This window comes from Ranitomeya imitator, chromosome 7 (assembly GCF_032444005.1).
Source record: "Ranitomeya imitator isolate aRanImi1 chromosome 7, aRanImi1.pri, whole genome shotgun sequence".
NCBI classification, from domain to species: domain Eukaryota; kingdom Metazoa; phylum Chordata; class Amphibia; order Anura; family Dendrobatidae; genus Ranitomeya; species Ranitomeya imitator.
In genome coordinates, this window is record NC_091288.1 from 131,930,032 (window position 1) to 131,954,904 (window position 24,873).

The window sequence follows — 24,873 nt, forward strand, 5'->3', positions numbered from 1 at the left end:
TGTTGACACTGTAATTAGTTCCACTTCTGTTTTTATCTTATGCCCTATTCACATCAAGTGTTTTCTTATTTGGAAACCTGCCAGCAAAGTGAATGAAAATCATGAAGTCTCATGCACATGTTGCATATTTGTGACTTGCAGATTTGGCGCAGATTTAAATTATTATTATTATTATTATTATTTATTGTTATAGCGCCATTTATTCCATGGGACTTTACATGTGAGGAGAGGTATACATAATAAAAACAAGTACAATAATCTTAAACAATACAAGTCATAACTGGTACAGGAGGAGTGAGGACCCTGCCCGCGAAGGTTCACAATCTACAAGGGATGGGTGAGGATACAGTAGGTGAGGGTAGAGCTGGTCATGCAGCAGTTGGTCGATCGGTGGTTACTGCAGGTTGTAGGCTAAATCTAATAATCCAAGCAGATATAATCTCGGCTTATACTCGAGTATATATGGTATATGTTTCACCTATATAATGTGTATACAGCATTTGCAGTATCACATACAATATAAAGGTGATATTACAACTATACACAGCAGTCGCAGTTTCAGCTATATATTGTATATACAGTAGTTTCAATGAGATATATATTCAGCAGTCGCGGTGCCTCCTATGTTATCCTATGTACTTCAGCTTTAGTGTCTACTCTGTGATATAGGTGTGTCTCCTATGTGGTATATGCTTGTCTGTATATACTATATAGTGTTGATATGTTTATATAGTATGGCGCTGTGTGTATATATGGAATTCACACCATATATACACTGCCACATCTCTACACTATATAGTATATACACCGCTCTATATCCCTTACCACGGTATATAATATGGAGCTGAGTATACAATTGATTCTAGAATATACAATACAGACTAAAAGTTTGGACACACCTTCTCATTTAAAGATTTTTCTGTATTTTCATGACTATAAAAATTGTAAATTCACACTGAAGGCATCAAAAATAGTGTTGAGCATTCCGATACTGCAAACATCGGGTATCGGCCGATATTCGCGGTATCGGAATTCCGATACTGAGTTCTGATGCTTTCTAATTATCGGATACTGGAATTAGCAAAGAGCCAGTTTCATTTAATTTAGCCAATGAGGAATCATTAGAAGTGTGGGCACATCCTGTTCTGCATGTTAGTCATGTAACTACTGGCATGGCTGTGATTGGCTGCTGAAATGATGTAATGATGCACTATAAAATTCGCCACCGCCATTTTGGATTTACTCTGCTGTGAATTCAGTTAGGGGCAGGATGCTGTGTTTTGATTGAGGGCCAGTTTGAGATAGCGATTTGCTTCATTGTGCTTTACCCAGGCTAATTTAGCAACCGCTGTGGGAGAACCTTGTTTTTGCCTTGCGTCGCTGTTCACGGCTGTCTGCAAGGTGTGTGTGAGTGCAGCTCACTCTGTAGTCTGTTCTGTAGCCACAGCCAGTTGTAGAGAGCTCAGCGTGCGTCACTGCCTCATACTGTTCCATTGTCCTTTTTTGAATTAGTGCTGCCTGCTGCACATTGTTCCTGATTTATCTTATTAGTGGGTTTCCATCCGTTTCCTGCTAGTTTGTGGAAAAACACTATATAGGAGTACATAGAGGAGCTTTTTTTGGCCTTGCAGCGCCGTTCACGGCTGTCTGCAAGGTCTCTGTGTGAGTGCAGCTCAATCTGTAGTCTGTTCTGCAGCCACAGCTGGTTGTAGTCAGCTCAGCATGCGTCACTGTCTCATACTGTTCCATTGTCCTTTTTTAAATAAGTGCTGCCTGCTGCACATTTTTCCTGATTTATCCTATTAGTGGGTTTCCATCCGTATCCTGCTAGATTGTGGAAAAACACTATATAGGAGTACATAGAGGAGCTTTTTTTGGCCTTGCAGCGCCGTTCACGGCTTTCTGCAAGGTCTTTGTGTGAGTGCAGCTCAATCTGTAGTCTGTTCTGCAGCCACAGTTGGTTGTAGTCAGCTCAGCGTGCGTCACTGCCTCATACTGTTCCATTGTTCTTTTTTGAATTAGTGCTGCCTGCTGCACATTGTTCCAGATTTATCCTATTAGTTGGTTTCCATCTGTATCCTGCTAGATTGTGGAAAAACACTATATAGGAGTACATAGAGGAGCTTTTTTGGCCTTGCAATGCCGTTCACGGCTGTCTGCAAGGTCTTTGTGTGAGTTCAGCTCACTCTGTAGTCTGTTCTGCAGCCACAGCTGGTTGTAGTCAGCTCAGCATGCGTCACTGCCTCATACTGTTCCATTGTCCTTTTTTGAATTAGTGCTGCCTGCTGCACATTGTTCCAGATTTATCCTATTAGTTGGTTTCCATCCGTTGGGAATTCCTTTGTGATAGAAATATTTATATCATGTAGATCTCACTTGCATGTATACGCCTTTAAATCATATATATATATATATATTCCTTTAAATCACATATACTTACACAAAGCAAATATATATATCTATCTACTCAGCTACTTTATAATCAATTGCTTAAAATGGCTGACATAAACTAATATAAGCCAGACAGACTGTTCGGTGTTTTCCACCCAAAAAGCAGAAGAACTCCAGATGTATTAAGTGCTGATGAGTTGTCTCAACTTTGTCCCAGATGCAGAGAGCTACATTTTAGTTGCATAATCAGCAATCATACGAGCATTAATCACAATATTCCATATATATCAGATAACCAATAACTGAATTGTATGTTAATTAACTAACCGCCCAAACCACACCTTTCTATATGCTATTATAAAACCTATGTATCAGGAAATAAATCTCCAGTCTTTGATTGAATGTCAAGCTGTCATCACGTGTCAGACTCATTTATTCATTAAGGGCTCAGAAATAATAATTGGGAGCGGCCGCAGCACACACGGGTAGATTTATCCAACCCAAATTTCCATATCAAATGGCGCCCAACGGCTCGGACGAAGATATCACAGGAGGGGATCCGGCTGACCGCACAGACGAGGGTGCGGGCCACGGCCTTGGCCCACGGGACGGAGACTGCAGCTCCATCAGAGTAAGGTAAGAAAATTCTATCATACCTGAATGTCCTCTGTGCCCAGTCCGGGTCTGTACCTTTAGCCGGTCAGGTGTGGTCACCACCGCATTCCCAGGTAGTGTAAAAAGTCCGAGCCTGAACCTAAACCCTGGGATATAAGTCGAGGTGTCTGCTGTGTGCCGTGTATATGTTCTGTGTTTGTGTAACATCCGGGAGAAGAAAGGAACAGTGACTGTTTGTGGTTGCTGGGTAACAGACCGCAGGAGGTCAAATCGCTCGATAAGTTATTGCAGGATTCCCGTGCATAGGAGGGATAGTTAATCCCGGGGCAGTTGGCCCCAGGCTCCAGGCACGTGGTAGTGGTAACTTAGAGGGCTACTGCAGATTCCCGTAGTGCCGACTATCTAGTTAGATAGCTTGGACCGGGGTGGTAGAAATCCCACCTGTTGTGTTTTTCACTCAGGTGGCCCGGGCATAGGTGTGCCCAGTGCACACATTGGCAGTTTCCCAATTCCCGTAGTGCCGACTATTGCAGATTCCCGTAGTGCCGACTATCTAGTTAGATAGCTTGGACCGGGGTGGTAGAAATCCCACCTGTTGTGTTTTTCACTCAGGTGGCCCGGGCATAGGTGTGCCCAGTGCACACATTGGCAGTAGTCTGTTTACCCAGCGCTTCTTGCATGTGTCACAAAATAATAAAGAGGGTGTCGAATCTCCTGGATGTCAATGTTCTTTGTCCGTTAATGTCATGTATTGTTGCTTGACTACATAGAATTAAAAAAGAAGTTTTTTTTCTTCTCTCTCCCCGTCTGTTCTCTATTTAGAACTTCCCCTCCTCCATGCAGTTTGGAGAAATATATGCATTGTAAATCACACAGTCACAACCGTTTTTTTTTTGTTGTTGTTTTTTTTCATATTCTTTTTCTTGCTAAGTTTCCTGTTTTTGCATATGTATGACATTTATTTGAAGAGGTGAAACTAAATGATATCTATCATTTTTGATGTGACATACATGATTTTTGGTATAACAGCAGCTGCTGATAAAAAGGGGAAGTGTGTCTCTGACTGCATTTGAGCGCAGCGTACACAGAAAAAAAAAAAAAAAAGGAGGGGGGAGAGGAGAAGCCGTTTTAATTTTATTTTATTTTCTGTTTTTTGTTGCTTTTTTGAAGTCTTTAGACCTTTTTTTAAGTTTTTCAAAGTTTCTTTATTTTTCTGCCTCCTCACTTTTTTGTTGTTTAAAAGGGGTCTTATTTATTTATTTTTCTTCCTTCTCTGTGAAGATCCTGAGTTTTGGATCGTGTACCCAGTTTTTTATGGTTCTTTTATGTTTTGATTTCAACATCTTGCATCAATTTTTTGAAAGCTCCCTTTTTTCTTCTACTTTTCGTGTCTTTATATACTTACCTACTTGAGATTTTTTATTGTTGTGTTTTTTATTTCTTTTTTTTGCAATGGGGAATAATTTGGGCAAGCAACAGGAGAGCCTTTTGCTTCCTGATGAGAAAACGGCTCCTCAAATAGTAGCGGAGCATGAAGGTGTCAGATATGTGAAGAATTACAGGCAGCTCATGAAAGTATGTGAAATCCATAAGGGAGGCAGACTCAGAGCTGCAGAGTGGCATGATGTCTTAAAAAGAAAGAAAGGAAAGCTAGTTGATACTAACTTGCTGCCCATTGCAACAGCATGGTATAAGGTGGCTACAGACTTACAACGCTCGGGGAGCACTGAAAGATATGTGAAGGAGTCAGGAAGTGATTTTTATGTGTACAAAGTAGGGAAAGGTGTTAAACCATCAGCACCTCCCCCATATGGGGATAAAAAATATTGGGTGTGTGCAGTCTGCACCCAGCAGAATCCATTGTACAGGGAGACTTGCTCAGCATGTGGTGCGCCGCGCCCAAACTTGGTACAGGGAGATGGCACTGTTACTCTGACAATGCCGGCACGGGCTGCATCAAAGGAGAAGGGATTCTCTTCTTGTCTTTCTCCTCCATCTTTTTCCTCTCCGTCTTCTGCACTGCCCTCTCCTCCTCCTCTTTCATCTCCACCTCTTTCTCCTCCTCTTTCTCTTCCTCACCCTTCTCATTATTCCGCACCTCCTCCTACACCACATCCTCCTTCTTCTTCTTCACCTCCTCCTCCTACACCACACCCACCTCCTTCACACTTTTCATCTCCTCCTCTCTCTCTCTCTCTGAAGCACTCTCCCCCTCCTCTGAATCACCCATCTTTTCCTCACTCAGTTGCTCCCTCCCACCTTTCATCTCCGCTTTCTGGGCCACACTCTCCTTCTCCTGATCTGCTGCCTGTCGGGCAGGTGCCGAGTCCAGGCAGTGTGGTGTCTCTGTATCCAGTGCTCACAGCACAAGGCACATTCTATGTTCCCAATACAGCCCAGCCTCTGACAGTCATGGTATCGGGGGAGGAGGGTGGAGATCCCCCAGTAGAAGGCACCCCCCAAGCCGCAGCAGGCTTCCCCCAGGCAAACCCGGCAGCAGGCAGCTCAGGTCCGGGGACAGGGGGGGAGAGACAGGCATCAGATGTTGATCAGTATCCCCGCTCAGAGCAGCCAACATTCACACCACAATGGAACTATAATCCTCCACAGCCTCAGCAGGGTGGGAACACATCCTCTCACAAAAAGACAATATCCAAGACCGCTTATCAGCCACTGCATGACCCCAGTGCACCCTATCACAACTATTCCTCTGATGAGGATGAAGAGGGGACTTCATACATGCTACCCAGTACTAGAAAGAAAAACCCACGGGCACCTAGGAGACAGGGTCAGATAGAAGCACCACCATTACACTATGTGCACTTCACCCCAAGTCAGGTGACCAGCATCCTCAACAATCTTGGAGATCCAGAGATGCACCCCATGCCATTCTACAGAAGAATGCAGCAGAACCAGCGCACATATGCAGCCACCTGGAATGATCTGTGGGCAGTGATGGAGATAAAGGCAGGTGATGCCTTCTGGCCAATCATGAAAGAACACTTCAAGCTTTCAGCAGATTTAGACGTACATGCCTGGGAGTCAGGGCCGAAGCTGATTGAACAACTCAGAGAATGGGCCAAAGGCAGGCTGGCTGGACAGGCCCTCAGCTTACATGACATGAGTCAGGAGAAGACAGAGACTGTGGAGAAGTTTCATGGCAGAGTAATGCAGGTTTTCCAGGACCTGGGCTTCACCATTAATAATCAGATACACAGACAGATGTTGGCACAGGCCTTTGTGCATGGACTCAGAGAACCAATCAAGAAGCCACTGATAGTGGCTAGACCCGAGTACAGGTCAATAGCAATGGACACCCTGCTCACCGTAGCCAAAGGGATCGAGTCCCAACCAGGAGTGCGGAAGACAACACCCCTTATGGCGGCCATAGACTCTGAAGAGCCACCGCAATACCGAGACAGAAGGAACGTCAGATGTTTCAACTGCGGCAAATTGGGTCATTACCAGAGCCGGTGCAGAGCTCCATCACAACCCAAGACCCTGCCCAGAGGAGCAAGCCGAGGAGCAGACAAGGTGGACAGTGAAGCGCCCCATCCATAGGACAGGGGCAAGCCAGGTCCGCAAGACACCACGCTCCTGACATGCAAAACCCCTTCAGCAGGACCAACCCCTCAAATTACCCTGAAAGTGGATGGCGTTGTCAGGTCTTTTCTTGTGGACACTGGTGCAGCCAGAAGTGTGATGAGACATGTGGAACTCCCTGACCCTACCTGCCTATCAGAATCCTCTGTGTCTTGCGTAGGCATCGACGGTCAAGTCAGAAATTCTCAGCTTACAAAGCCTTTGAGCGTGTGCACTCAGCCAGGACACTCTATCCTGTCCCAGTTTGTGGTGTCAAGAACCTGCCCACTCAACCTACTGGGGGCAGACCTTCTACAGAAACTAAAAGCAACCATAGTGTTCCAGGAAGATGGGACCGTGACCCTTTCTTCACCTCTGACCCAGGAAGAGTCAGTCATGCTGGCAGCCTTACAGGAACCTCAAACAACCCATGAAGGCCTACCCAAGGAGGTACTGGACGTAGTACCAGAAAGTCTATGGTCTAAGGGACCCCAAGATGTGGGAAAACTTCAGGTTGCCCCGGTGCGGGTATCACTCAAGCCAGGTACTCCATATCCTCGTAAGGCCCAGTATCCCTTGTCCATCGCACAAAGTCAAGCCGTCTCCGACCAATTGAAGGTGTTCCTGGAAATAGGGGTCGTTGTCCCCTGCACCTCTCCTTGCAATACCCCGCTTTTCCCTGTCAAGAAAAAGACTGTAAAAGGAGAGCCAGCCAAGTTCAGAATGGTACATGACTTAAGAGCGGTGAATGACGCTACAGTATTTGAAACTCCAATTGTGCCGAATCCACACACCCTGCTCTCAAATGTGCCTTCCACAGCAACAGTGTTCACGGTGATCGACCTGGCAAATGCTTTCTTCAGTGTTCCCCTCCATCCAGATGACCAGTTCCTGTTTGCCTTCACGCATCAGGGGGCACAGTACACATGGGCGGTGATGCCCCAGGGGGCCCAGAACAGCCCCTCGCAATTCACCAAAGCAATGTCCACAGTTCTCGCCAACTGGATCACAGAACATGCAGAAGTGACCCTGCTACAATACGTGGATGATCTACTCCTTTGTGCAGTTGACTTTGACACGTGTAAAGCACATTCCGTGTCTCTCCTACTCTACCTGGCGAAACAACACTGCAAGGTCTCAAAGAACAAAGTCCAGTGGTGTCTGAAGCGAGTTACATTCCTTGGGCACTGCATTGCTCACCAGACTAAACACCTGACAGATGACCGGAAGACCACAGTGGAGAGGATGGCTCCCCCAACATCTCCAAAGGCACTACAAGCTTTTCTTGGTCTAGTATCGTACTGCAGAACCTGGATCCCTGATGCTTCAGTCCTAATGCAACCTCTGTATGACTGCGTTAACGTAACACCGTTCCTGCTAACAGATGTGGCCTGCAGTTCGTTCAAGAAGCTAAAAGACTCAGTGGTCTCAGCGCCAGCGCTAGGCCTACCTGACTACGAGAAGCCATTCCGTCTCTACCTGATGGAGAAAGAAGGCCATGCTACTGGAGTCCTGACACAGACTCACGGGGGAAGACAGAGACCTCTAGGCTATTTTTCAGCTCGCCTGGATCCAGTTGCAAGGGGAGCCCCCTCCTGCATGAGAGCAGTATTTGCAGCACACGCCCTCCTGGACAAAACAGCTGACATCATTCTTGGACATCCACTGGAAATCCTGGCTCCACATGACATCTCAGCAATTCTCAACCAAACACAGCCAAAACATCTCTCCACAGCAAGACATCTTCGTCTACAGTGCTCGCTACTACTGCCTGAAAACGTCACCATCTCCAGATGTACAGTCCTCAATCCAGCCACTCTACTCCCACTCCCAAGGGGGGATACAGATATGGACCCTCCAGATCAAAATCTGCATGATACCTTCCACAAGGATCTGGATTTGCTCCGACCAGATGATCATGATTGCTTCAGCATCATGCAACAGGAAACAGCAGGACTACCCAATGTGGCAGAAGAGCCACTGGCCAACCCAGAGTTGATCCTCTATGTAGATGGCTCCAGATTTGCAGATGATGAAGGAAGATTTCACACGGGATGTGCAGTGACCAGCAATCAAGAAATCCTGTGGTCCAGGAGTCTGCCACCTAGCCTGTCAGCCCAAGAAGCAGAACTGATAGCGCTGACGAAGGCTTGCCAGATTGCAGAAGGCAAAACTGCGAACATTTACACCGATTCAAGGTATTCGCATGGCATAGCACACGACTTCGGACCCATCTGGGCTGCAAGAGACTTCATCACAGCAAGCGGAACAACCGTAAAGCATCATGGAGCTATTAAAAACCTACTGAGCGCACTCCAACTCCCAAAAATGGTGGCAGTACTGAAGGTCAAAGCACATGGAAAACTGAACACAGTAGAGGCACGGGGCAACAACATGGCAGATATGGCAGCCAAAGAAGCCGCCAAAGGAAGACAGTATGGAGAAATGGGAGAGGTCGTAGAGCCAGACGGCTACTACGTGGCAACTGAGGACAAGACACCAGATGAGATGACGTCTTGGGATCTATTCAAGAAGTTGCAAGAACAAGCCCCAAAGGAGGAAAAGGAGAATTGGATGCGGAAGGGTGCAACACATCAAGAAGGAAGGGTATACTCAATGGACTACAAACCCTGTTTACCCCGAAGCATGTACCCTATGGTGGTCCAGTGGGCACATGGGCCCACACACAGATCAAAGACACAGATGAATGATCTGATTGGTGCTTACTGGTTCGCTCCAGGGATCTCCACCCTAACAGCCAAGTTCACTAGCAGCTGTCTGACCTGCGGCAAATGCAACCCTGGAAGAATGGAGAAAGTTCCCACACATCATCTCGCCAGACCGCTGTACCCCTTCCAGAGGATCCAGATAGACCACATCCAGATGCCGCCAAGTGGAGGATTCGAATATGCCCTTGTGGTCGTGGACGTGTTTTCAGGATGGCCAGAAGCTTTCCCAGTGAGGAATCAGTCAGCAAAGACTACTGCAAAGAAGCTACTCTCAGAGATCGTGTGCAGATACGGGGTCCCAGAAGTGATAGAGAGTGATCAGGGGCCTGCATTCACAGCAAACCTCACAAGGGAGATCTGGTCAGCAGTAGGGCCAGACTTAGGCCTACACACTCCCTACCACCCCCAGAGTAGTGGGAAAGTAGAAAGACTGAATGGGACACTCAAAAACAGGATGTTAAAAGTTGCCCAAGAGACACGCAAACCATGGCATGAAACACTCCCCATCGCACTGTTTAGTGTCAGGCACACTCCCCGGGGCCCAGAAAAGCTGTCACCTCATGAGATTCTGTTTGGGTCCAGCCCTCGGTTAGGGGTATTTTTCCCCCAGCAGTTGACAATGCAATATGATACTTTGTCTGCTTATGTAATTGAACTCACCAAGAAACTTGCTAACATCCATTCTCGAGTTTTCTCTTCATTACCAGATCCAGGATCGGTACCCGGTTCGCACTCCCTGAAACCAGGAGACTGGGTGTTGGTGAAGAAGTTTGTGAGGAGAACGCTCGACCCCAGATTTGACGGTCCCTTCCAAGTGCTGCTGACGACACCAACCTCTGTGAAACTAGAGGGAAGGCCCACTTGGATCCACGCATCGCACTGCAAGAAGGCTCCCATACCAGAAGATACGCCTAAGCCAGAATGATCCGCAGGATGATAGAAAAGACAGTCAAAGAAACAACAAACCTGATGTCGCATCTCCTCCTGGACGAACCTATCCGAATTCAGATTCACCCACCTGATGGCTCCTCCAATCCTGATGACGACGAATATGTGGAACTGATCGCACAGAGTCGCCAATATGAGACCATGCATGTTTCTACCCCCGTTTAGGGACAGATCTCCTGATCGCTCATTGCGAAAGACTGCACGGAGTAGGGCGTAGACACTAGGTTTGCGTCGGATCGCCGGCAGCACAAAAGAGTTGCAGCGCTTTGGGACAGGAGGCTAGGCTTAGGGCAAGTGATATCTAAGGGGGGCTTGTGATAGAAATATTTATATCATGTAGATCTCACTTGCATGTATACGCCTTTAAATCATATATATATATATATATTCCTTTAAATCACATATACTTACACAAAGCAAATATATATATCTATCTACTCAGCTACTTTATAATCAATTGCTTAAAATGGCTGACATAAACTAATATAAGCCAGACAGACTGTTCGGTGTTTTCCACCCAAAAAGCAGAAGAACTCCAGATGTATTAAGTGCTGATGAGTTGTCTCAACTTTGTCCCAGATGCAGAGAGCTACATTTTAGTTGCATAATCAGCAATCATACGAGCATTAATCACAATATTCCATATATATCAGATAACCAATAACTGAATTGTATGTTAATTAACTAACCGCCCAAACCACACCTTTCTATATGCTATTATAAAACCTATGTATCAGGAAATAAATCTCCAGTCTTTGATTGAATGTCAAGCTGTCATCACGTGTCAGACTCATTCATTCATTAAGGGCTCAGAAATAATAATTGGGAGCGGCCGCAGCACACACGGGTAGATTTATCCAACCCAAATTTCCATATCACCTTCAAGATTGTTGGAAGACCATTTCCGGTGACTACCTTTTGAAGCTCATCAAGAGAATGCGAAGAGTGTTCAGAGCAGTCTTCAAAGCAAAAGGTGGCTACTTTGAAGAACCTAGAATATAAGACATAATTTCAGTTGTTTCACACTTTTTTGTTAAGTATATAATTCCACATGTGTTAATTCATAGTTTTGATGCCTTCAGTGTGAATGTACAATTGTCGTAGTCATGAAAATACAGAAAAATCTTTAAATGAGAAGGTGTGTCCAAACTTTTGGCCTGTACTGTACATTTAGCAACTTTCAGCACAGAATTAATTAAAATATTTTTGTTTCAATTGTTTTCAATAGACTGCATCACTTCCCATTGTTGTAATTTCTAATGTAAGTCAGCTTCCTAGTGGATGGGCTTCTATTTTATGGTACAACATGCTTACATCAGAAACAAAGGTATGTTTATGTCTGTAAACTTAAAATTTGTGCACACTGCAAGCTGTTATGGTTATCATAAAATTGTAATGTTTTTCTTTCTGTAATTGCAACTGTTCTATTGTATCTGGTGTTGTTTTTCTTTTCTTACCCTAAACATCCCTTTTTCTAAGCAACCAAAACTAAGAGTCAAAGTCCGCACTCACAGCAGGTTAAATCAGAGATACTGGGTGGAAACCATAAAGCACGTGTTTCTTCAGCCAGTATTATGGGTACGGGTGCTCCTTGTGAAAAAACAGAGTCCAAAATTCAGTACAACGTTGTATCCCTTTTTCTAAGATATGGTCATTCTTCTCTGTTTGTAAATATAGTCTTTTAAACCGAGTAACGCTGTCCTCAACACTTCTCTATTGGAATCTTCTTGAGAACCACACCCAATTGCTGATATCATCTTAACCTTACTCTGTTAACTATCTAACTTTAGAGGTACCAAGTAGAGAAGGACTGGAAAGGCATCTGGGTAAGGCTGGGTTCACATTTGCATTCGGGGGCTTTGTGGAGGGCTGCGTACGTCCTCCGTTAAGCCCCACCTACTCTCCGCCTACTTCCGCATGCGTCCTGCGTACCTATTATGCGGAAGTAGGCATAGCTTAACGGAGGACATACGCAGCACTCCGCAAAGACCCCGAACGCAAATGTGAAGTTAGGCTAACAATGTTAAAAAATTGTACAATGGTGCTCACCTGGTTGGGTTGTGTACACACAACCACTGATAATGCTTAACAATCCACAAGCAGATGAAAGTTCAGGTAATCGAAAAACAAATGAGTTAACTTTGTGATGCTGAATGAGAAGGATAAAGGATGCCAATTTGAGTATAAGTGGTTTCTTCATCAAAGCATTTTGAAATATACAGCTTCTATGTCATGATCTGCTTAGTTTGTGGGATTTGTTAGTTCAGAGCTTAATCTTGACGGCCTCAATCTGGGATTCTGGGAGGCTTCTTATAGCCTCATTGTGGGGTCATTTCTCGTCACTTATACTTTGACCCTTGGCCGAGTGTGTGTGACCCTGTTGTGCCTGTGGTTTGTGCCTGTGCTACTTTATCCTTGTCTGGTTCTGATCTGTTTCTGTCCCCGTTAAGAGTTCTGCCTGAACTGTCCCTCCTGTATTGCGCTGCTATCTCCGTGTATGAGTCCTTGCCTACGTTCTGACTTTTTTCTGCTCGCCCCTCCTGTACAGCGCCGCCCTCTCCGTGTATGACCCCCATTTGTCTGACCTGAGTTCCCCTCTCCTCTACTCCATGGTCCCTGTAGCATCCTGCACTCATCTCCAGCAGCAGGATGCTAAGCCCCGTCCCCTGTGGTCACATGATCTCAGGTCCTTCTGCTATCCTCAGCGTCTCCTTTCACCACATTGTTCAGGTCCCATCTGCCTGAGCTTTCCCTACGGAATCTGACCCCGGGGCTCTCCCACAGTGTGGGTGAGTCACCCTGCTCAGCCGTGGCAGTTTGCCGGTGCTGACAGGATTTTGATATTCTACTTCTGGACAACCACAATAGCTATTAACTATCTAACTTTAAACTGTCACCTCTCCCACTGTCTGACCACCATCTACTTTACATTCTCAACATGGTTTCCTTCAACTGCCTCCCAAGCCCAATAATTAGCTCACTCACTGCTGAAACCTCTTACATCTAGATATTCACACACTCTCTGCAGAGTGTTTGAGATATCGGCCATATCAGAGACACCCATTTGTGGGCAGCTTTTTCCAAGTTCTATACATACATACTTTGACACATCACAGGCTGCACAGCAGTATAGTAAATGTAATATAAATAAACATAATCCAATATCTTCAATAGTACTTTATTCTGTATTAATGAGATGCAGAAACATCAAGACAGCCTTGTAAAAATGGGTATTTCTCGGTTTACTGATATCCCTAGCTATCCTTCACAGCTCTTTGAGTCAGACATTGACCTACAGGATAGCTACAGTACCTACAGCTTTGGCAAAAATTAAGAGACCACCACATCAAAAACCTGTCTTGGGCAGCCCAATCTCCAGATCTGAACCCCATTGAAAACCTCTGGAATGTAATCAAGAGGATGACGGATAGTCACAAGCCATCAAAGAAGAACTGCTTACATTTTTGCGCCAGAAGCAGTGTGAAAGACTGGTGGAAAGCATGCCAAGACGCATGAAAGCTTTGATTAAAAATCATGGTTATTTCACAAAATATTGATTTCTGAACACTTCCTGAGTTAAAACATTAGTTTTGTTGTTTCTAAATGATTATGAACTTATTTTGTTTGCATTATTTGAGGTCTGAAAGCACTGTTTTTTTAATTTATTTTGACCATTTTTCTTTGTCAGAAAAAAAATACAAACTTTATTGCTTAGAAATTCAGGGACATGTCAGAAGTTTATACACTAAAAGAACAATTTACATTTTACTCAAAAATATACCTATAAAGAGAAACATCAGACAAACTGACCATTTTGCAGTGGTGTCTTAATTTTTGCCAGAGCTATACATTTGGAACTAGTGAGACAGTTTTTTGTAGGATTTTGAGAGGATCCATTGTACTTGGTGTGATACATCATTTTACGGATGGTCTTGCATTCTCTTGTTAGGAGCACACCACTTCCTTGTCTCTCTTCTAGCTTGCCGAGGGAAAAAGAGGAATGGTGCACTCTTGATTGGCAGTTCGCATCAGCATCTGTGTTTAGCTGCTGGCCTGAACTCTTCACTCTCTTGTACTAGAAGCAGAATCAGCTTTGTCTCTTCAGCAACAAAGGAGTGCAGGGGCACTGAAGTTGTCTGGATCACGTAATATGGTCAGTTCCAGAGCTGAGCTTACATGCTCTATAGCAGTGATCCCCCACCTTTTTTACCTTAAGAGCTACATTTCAGTTCTCATGAAAGGTCATATCCTCCTTCCTCCACAGTAATGATGCCTAGTGCCCCCATAACTGGTATAATGACATTCATAGCTTCCCAATAGAAATCATGCCAAGGCTGTATACTACAGCCACAGGATTCCCACCTTATACACCTTCGGTATCCATCTTCAAGAATGTTCTTTGGTGGGAAGTAGCATCCTATATCAAGGCCAGGATATGCTCATCCACTTCTGCCCTTCTGTGCAGGGCTTCTCACAAAAGTTGCCATCTGAAAACCTGCTATTCATAACTGTTTATAGGACCTTGTACTAATCTACCAAGCTAAAACTAGGAGAAAAAAAACAGCGCAATAGGGTTTTATCCAATGGAGATAAAGGTGTTTAAATAAGGATATTTTAACCTGATTTAGTTGTGTATAAACAAAATTTCAGTCACTTATCCATCTGCTGCCGGTCCAACGGGTCTTCAGACTGGGAAAACACAGATAAGGAGGATTTGTGGATAATCTGCGTTGCTGGTATCCCAAATAATAAATCCAAATCCAGACAGAAAATACATGTGGTTCTTCTTTATTTAGTCAACGCGTTTCAAAGTGCTACAGACTTCTTCATCAGGACAAGAAAAGTACATCTCATACCACAATGTAGTTAGATTTATAGTGATAAAAGTTCAAAGCTTGAAGCCAAGTAGACCCATGATGGACACCTGATGTGTCAAAGCTCTTCAGGGAGAAAGGAAAAAGAAGGAAAAAGGATTATTTACAGGTTGGTAGTATAGACTTATACTTCCGTTTGTAATTATTTCTAGCTGAAGAGACAAAAAATACATTTTTTAAAAAGTAAAAATATATATTTATGTGTAGATAAAATGACTTTGAATTTAGGACATGATAATTTTCTAATATTATGTTGCACCGAACTCAGAGTTAATTTACGTTAACAAGATGAATTCACAGCCTTGTGAACAAAAAGAAATGACAAAAACTATATTTAATGTATTTTTTTTCTTTCCTTCCTCTTTTTTCTTTTCTCCTTCTCCCATCTCCTCCAACTTCTTCTTCCTCCTTTGGATTGTTTTCCAGAGTAAATATGTGTATATATAAATAAAGAATTAAGATTATATTGATTACCGTATATACTCGTGTATAAGCTGAGATTTTCAGAAAAGGCCCCCCTTCGGCTTATACACGAGTGAATTGTCCAGAAGTCCAGAATGCTGGCGGGGGGAGGGGGAGTGTACATCACCCTCTGTTGCTGCATCTCCATCCCTTCATCTCTGTTTTCACGGTGGCGGTGGCTCTTCTTTCCTGTGCTGAGCGGTCACATGGTACCGCTCATTAAGGTGATGAATATGGACGCATCTACAGTCCCATAGGCATGGAGCGCATGACCTTAATGAGTGGTTCCATGTGACCACTGAGGAGAGGAGAGCTGCTGGACAACGGAGATGCAGGTGCGAGGAGGGTGAGTATGATGGGGAGGGGGGGGCAATGTGAGCCATGCATACAACCAGGGGAAAAGAAGCCGAGCCATGGGGGACAGGGGAGCTGAGAAATGCGGGAATGGGGGAGCCATGCATACAACAGGGGGAGCCACACGTACCAGGACAGGGGGAGCAACATACCAGGACAGGACGAGGGGAGCCACATACCAGGACAGGACGAGGGGAGCCACATACCAGGACAGGACGAGGGAAGCCACATACCAGGACAGGACCCACATACCAGGACAGGACGGAGGAGCCACATACCAGGACTGAAATGGGGAGCCACACATAGCAGGACAGGACAGGGATGAGTGGGACAATGCATACCCGGCTTATACTCTAGTCAATAAGCTTACCCAGTTTTCCGTGGCAAAAGTAGGTGCCTCGGCTTATACTTGGGTCAGATTTTACTCAAGTATATACGGTACATTCATTAATTGACTATTTTTATGTGTTGAAACAAATATGTGTGCCATAATAATTTAATAAATTCAAGGGCTGTGTAATCACGTAGCAAGGTAACCTTTCAGCTAGAAAGTTCTCTGTCAGATGAACTCCATTGAACCCGGCTTAGTCTGCAGTATCCCCTTGATGTGAGGAAAAAAAAAAATCACATGAAGAAAAAACATAAGGTAAAAAAAGGAGAGGAAGGTTTTGATATAGTGAAGTTACTTCATATACCAAAGGGCGCCGACAGAGAGATGCCCTTTCGAGAACAGTAAAGAGACCAGATATCCGGAAGTCTGATTTTTCTCTTTATAGGTATATTTTTGAGTAAAATGTAGATTGTTCTTTTATTCTATACACTTCTGACGAAATGTCTCCGAAATTCCAAGCAATAATTTTTGTATTTTTTTTCTGACAAACAGAAATGTTCAAAATAAAAAAAACAGTGCTTTTGTACTTCAAATAATGCAAAGAAAACAAGTTCATAATCATTTAGAAACAACAATTCTAATGTTGTAACTCAGGAAGAGTTCAGAAATCTTTCTTTCTATAAAAAAAAACACCAACAGAGAACGCATATACACAAATACACACTCAATCATATACATATATAGTGAGGGAAAAAAGTATTTAGTTAGCCACCAAATGTGCAAGGTCTCCAACTTAAAATAAGAGAGGCCTGTAATTGACATCACAGGTAGACCACAATTATGAGAGTCAAAATGAGAAAGCAAATCCAGAAAATCACCTTGTCTGATTTGGCAAGATTTATTTAGCAAATTATGGTGGAAATAACCTTTTGGTCACCTAAAAACATGCAAGATTTCTGGCTCTTACAGACCTGTTACTTCTTCTTTAACCCCTTAACGACCGCCGATACGCCTTTTAACGGCGGCCGCTAAGGGTACTTAAACCACAGCGCCGTTAATTAACGGCGCTGTGGAAAAAGTAAATAGTGCCCCCCCAGAGTCGGATTTTCTCTGGGGTCTCGGCTGCCGGGGGTATCCGAGACCCCAGAGAACATGATTTGGGGGGGGGGGGGGTTACCGACCCCGCATTTGCGATCGCCGGTAATTAACCGTTTACCAGCGATCGCAAAAAAAAACGCGATTTCCCTTTTAATTTCTCTGTCCTCTGATGTGATCGCACATCAGAGGACAGAGAAATGGGGTCCCCAATAGCCCCCCGATACTTACCTGTCTCCCCCGATGCTCCTCGTGGCTCCCGATGGGCGCCGCCATCTTTTTCCGGCAAAATAATGGCGGGCGCATGCGCAGTGCACCCGCCGGCCAGCACCGGGAGGATCTTTGGGGTCTCGGCTGCCGGGGGTAGCCGAGACCCCAAAGAACATGATCGGGGTCGGTTTTACCAACCCCTGTTTTGCGATCGCCGGTAATTAACTGTTTACCGGCGACTGCAAAAACAAAAAAGCAAAGTGTAATTTTCTGTCCTCTGATGTGATCGCACATCAGAGGACAGAGAAATAGGGGGATTCGGGGACCCTATTATACATACCGGTGTCCCTGGGTCCTCCCGCTGCTCCTCCTGGCCACCGGCGTCTTCATGGGAACAGAAAATGGCGGGCGCATGCGCAGTGCGCTCGCCATCTGCCGGCCGGCAGGAGAAGAGCAGTTGGGGCTAAAATTAGGGTTAGGGTTAGGGCTAGGGTTAGGGTTGGGGCTAAATTTAGGGTTAGGGTTGAGGCTAAATTTAGGGTTAGGTTTGGGGCTAAATTTAGGGTTAGGGTTGAGGCTAAATTTCGGGTTAGGGTTGGGGCTAAATTTAGGGTTAGGGTTCTTTCACACTTACGTCGGTACGGGGCCGTCGCAATGCGTCGGCCCGACATACCGACGCACGTTGTGAAAATTGTGCACAACGTGGGCAGCGGATGTAGCTTTTCAACGCATCCGCTGCCCAAACTATGTCCTGGGGAGGAGGGGGCAGAGTTACGGCCACGCATGTGCGGTCAGAAATGGCGGACGCGACGTACAAAAAAGCGTTACATTGAACTTTTTTTGTGCCGACGGTCCGCCAAAACCCAACTGATCCAGTGCACGACGGACGCGACGTGTGGCCATCCATCGTGATCCGTCGACAATACAAGTCTATGGGCAAAAAACGCATCCTGCGGGCACATTTGCAGGATCCGTTTTTTGTCCAAAACGACGGATAGCGACGGATGCCAAACGCAAGTGTGAAAGTAGCCTTAGGGCTAGGGTTAGGGTTGGGGCTAAAGTTAGGGCTAGGGTTGTGGCTAAAGTTAGGGTTAGAGTTGGGATTAGGGTTAGGGTTTGGATTAGGGTTGGTATTAGGGTTAGGGTTGGCATTAGGGTTACGCTTGGGATTAGGGTTAGGTTTGGGATTAGGGTTAAGGTTAGGGTTGGGATTAGGGGTGTATTGGGATTAGGGTTAGGTTTGAGGTTAGGGTTGAGATTAGGATTAGGGGTGTGTTGGATTTAGGGTTTTGATTAGGGTTATGGTTAGGGTTGACATTAGGGTTGTTTTGGGGTAAGGGTTGTGATTATCGTTAGGGTTAGTGATTAGGATTATGGATCGGGTTATGATTAGGGTTAGGGGTGTGTTGGGGTTACGGTTGGAGCTAGAATTGGGGGGCTTCCACTGTTTAGGTACATCAGGGGGTCTCCAAACACGACAGCCAATTTTGCGCTCAAAAAGTCAAATGGTGCTCCCTCCCTTCTGAGCTCTGCCGTGCGCCCTTGGCCATTCAAAGCACTTGGGCATTCAAAGTTCTCACCACACATCTAGATAAGTTCCCTGGGGGGTCTAGTTTCCAAAACGGGGTCACTTGTGGGGTGTTACTACTGTTTAGGTACATCAGGGGCTCTGCAATCGCAACATAACGCCCACAGACCATTCTATCAAAGTCTGCATTCCAAAACGGCGCTCCTTCCCTTCCGAGCTCTGCCGTGCGCCCAAACAGTGGTTTATCCCCACATATGGGGTACCAGCATACTCAGGACAAATTGGACAACAACTTTTGGGGTCCGATTTCTCTTGTTACCCTTGTGAAAATAAAAACTTGGGGGCTAAAAAATCTTTTTTGTGGAAAAAAAAATATTTGTTATTTTCACGACTCTGCATTATAAACTTCTGTGAAGCACTTGGGTATTCAAAGTTCTCACCACACATCTAAATAAGTTCCTTAAGGGGTCTAGTTTCCAAAATGGGGTCACTTGTGGGGGGTTTCCACTGTTGAGGCAGATCAGGGGCTCTCCAAACGCGACATGGCGTCCGATCTCAATTCCAGACAATTCTACATTGAAAAGGTAAAACAGCACTTTTTCTCTTCCAAGCTCTGCGGTGCGCCCAAACAGTGGTTTACCCCCACATATTGGGTATCGACGTACTCAGGAGAAATTGCACTACAACTTTTGTGGTCTAATTTCTCCTGTTACCCTTGTGAAAATAAAAATTTGGGGGCAAAAAATCATTTTTGTAGAAAAAATGCGATTTTTTTATTTTCACGGCTCAACGTTATAAACTTCTGTAAAGCACATGGGGGTTCAAAGTGCTCACCACACATCTAGATAAGTTCCTTAAGGGGTCTAGTTTCCAAAATGGTGTCACTTGTGGGGGGTTTCCACTGTTTAGGCACATCAGGGGCTCTCCAAACGCGACATGGCGTCCAATCTCAATTCCAGCCAATTCTACATTGAAAAAGTAAAACGACACTCCTTCTCTTCCAAGCTCTGTGGTGCGCCCAAACAGTGGTTTACCCCCACATATGGGGTATGGACGTATTCAGGAGAAATCGCACAACAACTTTTGTGGTCTAATTTGTCCTGTTACCCTTGTAAAAATAAGAATTTGTGGGCGAAAAGATCATTTTTGTGTAAACAAATGCGATTTTTTATTTTCACGGCTCTACGTTATAAACTTCTGTGAAGCTCTTGGGGGTTCAAAGTGCTCACCACACATCTAGATAAGTTCCTTACGGGGTCTACTTTCCAAAATGGTGTCACTTGTGGGGGGTTTCAATGTTTAGGCACATCAGGGGCTCTCCAAACGCAACATGGTGTCCCATCTCAATTCCTGTCAATTTTGCATTGAAAAGTCAAATGGCACTCCTTCCCTTCCGAGCTCTCCCATTCGCCCAAACAGGGGTTTACCCCCACATATGGGGTATCAGCATACTCAGGACAAATTGTAAAACAACTTTTGTGGTCTAATTTCTCCTGTTACCCTTGTGAAAATAAGAATTTGTGGGCGAAAAGATCATTTTTATGTAAACAAATGCGATTTTTTATTTTCACGGCTCTACGTTATAAACTTCTGTGAAGCTCTTGGGGGTTAAAAGTGCTCACCACACATCTAGATAAGTTCCTTATGGGGTCTAGTTTACAAAATGGTGTCACTTGTGGGGAGTTTCCACTGTTTAGGCACATCAGGGGCTCTCTAAACGTGACATGGCGTCCGATCTCAATTCCAGCCAATTCTGCATTGAAAAAGTCAAACGGCGCTCCTTCACTTCCAAGTTCTGCGGTGCGCCCAAAAAAGTGGTATACCCCCACATATGGGGTATCGACATATTCAGGAGAAATCGCACAACAACTTTTGTGGTCTAATTTGTCCTGTTACCCTTGTAAAAATAAGAATTTGTGGGCGAAAAGATCATTTTTGTGTAAACAAATGCGATTTTTTATTTTCACGGCTCTACGTTATAAACTTCTGTGAAGCTCTTGGGGGTTCAAAGTGCTCACCACACATCTAGATAAGTTCCATAAGGGGTCTAGTTTACAAAATGGTGTCACTTGTGGGGAGTTTCCACTGTTTAGGCACATCAGGGGCTCTCTTAACGTGACATGGCGTCCGATCTCAATTCCAGCCAATTCTGCATTGAAAAAGTCAAACGGCGTTCCTTCACTTCCAAGTTCTGCGGTGCGCCCAAAAAAGGGGTTTACCCCCACATATGGGGTATTGGCGTATTCAGGAGAAATTGCATAACACAATTTATGGTTACATTTCTATTTTTACACTTGTGAAAATAAAAAAAATGGTTCTGAATTAAAATGTTTGCAAAAAAACGTTAAATGTTCATTTTGTCCTTCCACATTGTTTCAGTTCCTGTGAAGCAAGTAAAGGGTTAATAAACTTCTTGAATGTGGTTTTGAGAACCTTGAGAGGTGTAGTTTTTAGAATGGTGTCACACTTCGTTATTTTCTATCATATAGACCCCTCAAAATGACTTCAAATGTGATGTGGTCCCTAAAAAAAAGTGGTGTTGTAAAAATGAGAAATTGCTGGTCAACTATTAACCCTTATAACTCCCTAAGAAGAAAAAATTTTGTTTCCAAAATTGTGCTGATGTAAAGTAGACATGTGGGAAATGTTATTTATTAACTATTTTTCGTGACATCTCTCTCTGATTTAAGGGCATAAAAATACAAAGTTTGAAAATTGCAAAATTTAAAAAATTTTCGCCATATTTCCGTTTTTTTCCATAAATAATTCATAATTAATCGCAAGTAATATCGAAGAAATGTAACCACTAACATGAAGTACAATATGTCATGAAAAAACAATCTCAGAATCAGCGGGATCCGTTGAAGCGTTCCAGAGTTATAGCCTCATAAAGTGACAGTGGTCAGAATTGTAAAAATTGGCTCGGTCATTAAGTACCAAATTGGCTCTGTCACTAAGGGGTTAAGAGACTCCTCTGTCTTCCACTCATTACCTGTATTAATGGCACCTGTTTGAACTTGTTATCAGTAGTAAAGACACCTGGCCACAACCTCAAACAGTCACACTCCAAACTCCACTATGATGAAGATCAAAGAGCTGTCGAAGGACACCAGAAACAAAATTGTAGTCCTGCACCAGGCTAGGAAGACTGAATCTGCAATAGGCAACCAGCTTGGTGTGATGAAATCAAATGTGGGAGCAATAATAAGAAAATGGAAGACATATAAGACCACTGATAATCTCCCTCGATCTGGGGTTCCACTCAAAATCTCACCCCGTGGGGTCAGAATTATCACATGAGCAGTGAGCAAAAATCCCAGAATCACACAATGGGACCTAGTGAATGACCTGCATAGAGCTGGGGCCACCGTAACATAGGCTACAATCAGTATCAGGGTATGTGTCCACGTGCAGGAAACGCTGCGTGTCTGACGCTGCATAGAGCCGCAGCGTCAGACACGCAGCGTCCAGATGTTACAGCATAGTGGAGGGGATTTAATGAAATCCCGTCTCCACTATGCGTGGTAACACGCACGCGGCGGCCCTGCGACTCCGGACATGCTGCGCGTCTTTTCAGATCGCAGCATGTCCGTATATCTTGCGGCGACGCTGCGTCGCCGCAAGATATAGCACAGGGCCCTATGGTGGGGAGCGATGATCCCGGATGTGTGCTATGAACACATCCGGCATCATCGCGTCCCAGAAAGGGGGCGGGGCTTACCGCAGAGCGGCTAAGCCGCTCCGACGATACCGCCGGCCATCCTGAAAGTGGACACATACCCTTACACTACGCCGCTAGAGACTCAGATCCTGCAGTGCCAGTCGTGTCCCCCTGCTTAAGTCAGTACATGTCCGGGCCTGTCTGAAGCTTGCATTTGAATTATCCAGAAGAGTATTGGGAGAATGTCATATGGTCTGACGAAGCCAAAGTAGAACTGTTTGGTAGAAACAAACCTCGTCGTGTTTGGAAGAGACAGAATGTTGAATTGCATCTAAAGAACACCATACCTACTGTGAAGCATGGAGGTTTCAACATCATGTTTTGGGGCTGTTTCTCTGCAAAGGGACCAGGACACAGCCAAAAATAGTTGACATAATAATTTAAATAGAGAAGGAATCCATCTCAGAATATCAACCATAAACGATAATGACACGTACAACCTAAGTAATAAATGGCGGACCATTCGGGAATGAGGAAACCAAAGAAAACTTAAGAACATGTATCAAAGCAGAAAAAAGATAGGAACAATATAAATAATAGAAGAATGCCTTTAATAAACAGTGGATGGCAACAGTAGGCACTGTATGCAAGAGTGCCCGCACCCTAATGTGATAAAAAATGAAGAACAATAAAAAAGAGACAAATGTGTACAACATGTAACATATACTTAGTACGAGCGAATGGGGGACCACTAATTGATATTACGAGAAAATTGTTAAATAACACATGTGATCTGATATAAAAAAACAATTTTTAGTAAAAAAATTTTTTGTATCTATAGGTGCACAAAACTCTATTCCATAAAAATGAAAAAATCTTTAGATAATTCAATACACCGAGAAGTGATGTAGGGAAATATGCTCCTGGGGCATAAAAAATACAGTGTAAATAAGAAACACATTTGTTTAACAATCAAATGGCAATTTATCCAACATGATAAGCATAGCACCAGGAGACACCTGAAAATGCTGCCCTATAAGCACCCATACAACACAGGATCAACCGCAATGTCAAGAAAGTAGAATAATAATAAGAGGTATAAATAGAAATAATATATTGACCTGAGATGTTACCTGTAGATGGTGTAGTAGTCGTCCCCGGTTCGTAGTGCGGCGCACTACGAACACTACTTTTTTACCGCCAGGGCAACAAAGGAGTGGATTTGTAAGAAGCATATGAAGGTCCTGGAGTGGCCTAGCCATTCTCCAGATCTCATCCCCATAGAAAAGCTTTGGAGGGAGTTGAAAAACCATGTTGCCCAGCGATAGACCCAAAACATCATTGCTCTAGAGGAGATCTGAATAGAAGAATGGGCCAACATACCACCAACAGTGTGTGCCAACCTTGTGAAGACTTACAGGAAATGCTTGACCTCTGTCATTGCCAACAAAGGATATATGACAAAATATTGAGATGAAATTTTGTTAATGACCAAATACTTATTTTCCACCACAATTTGTTAAATAAATCTTGCCAAATCACACAAGGTGATTTTTTTGGATTTGTTTTCTCATTTTGACTCTCATAGTTGTGGTCTACCTATTATGTCAATTACAGGCCTCTCTCATCTTTTTAAGTGGGAGATCTTGCACAATTTGTGGGTGACTAAATACTTTTTTCCTCACTGTACTGTATATACATGCATATATATATATATATATATGTATATATATATATATATATATACATACATAGATACATATGCATCTATTATGAACTAATTCCCCCAAAATATTCTCTTATTTAAAAAACAAGGTAATACTGGACTGACATAGGAGATATTTTAAAAACAATTTTCATATACTCATAGGCATACATCTGTGATTTTGTTGAGTCCATTAGGTTTTAATGTATTTAGCTTGTATATCCAGTATATTTCCTTTCTATTGAGTTGTTGAGCACAATTCTGTGTTTCTACAGAGACATGTTCAATTGGGCTAATACATATCTTATTGCTGTCTTTGTTGTGTTTAGGGTGTAGTATCACAGAAATATCCAATGTAAGTGCCCCCAAAAAATAATAATTCACCGAC

The 24,873-nt window shown here is 44.0% G+C and overlaps 1 protein-coding gene across 5 annotated transcripts in view; it reads left to right on the forward strand.

Moving 5' to 3' along the window:
• The window catches only part of STAT1 (signal transducer and activator of transcription 1), a 1,428,390-nt gene that overhangs the window by 946,038 nt on the left and 457,479 nt on the right, over window positions 1–24,873 (forward strand). For all 5 annotated transcript variants that reach the window (XM_069733810.1, XM_069733808.1, XM_069733811.1 and 2 more), the window contains one exon: window positions 11,494–11,592. In XM_069733810.1, the coding sequence (XP_069589911.1) occupies window positions 11,494–11,592 (99 nt within the window). The remainder of the gene's footprint in view (window positions 1–11,493; window positions 11,593–24,873) is intronic.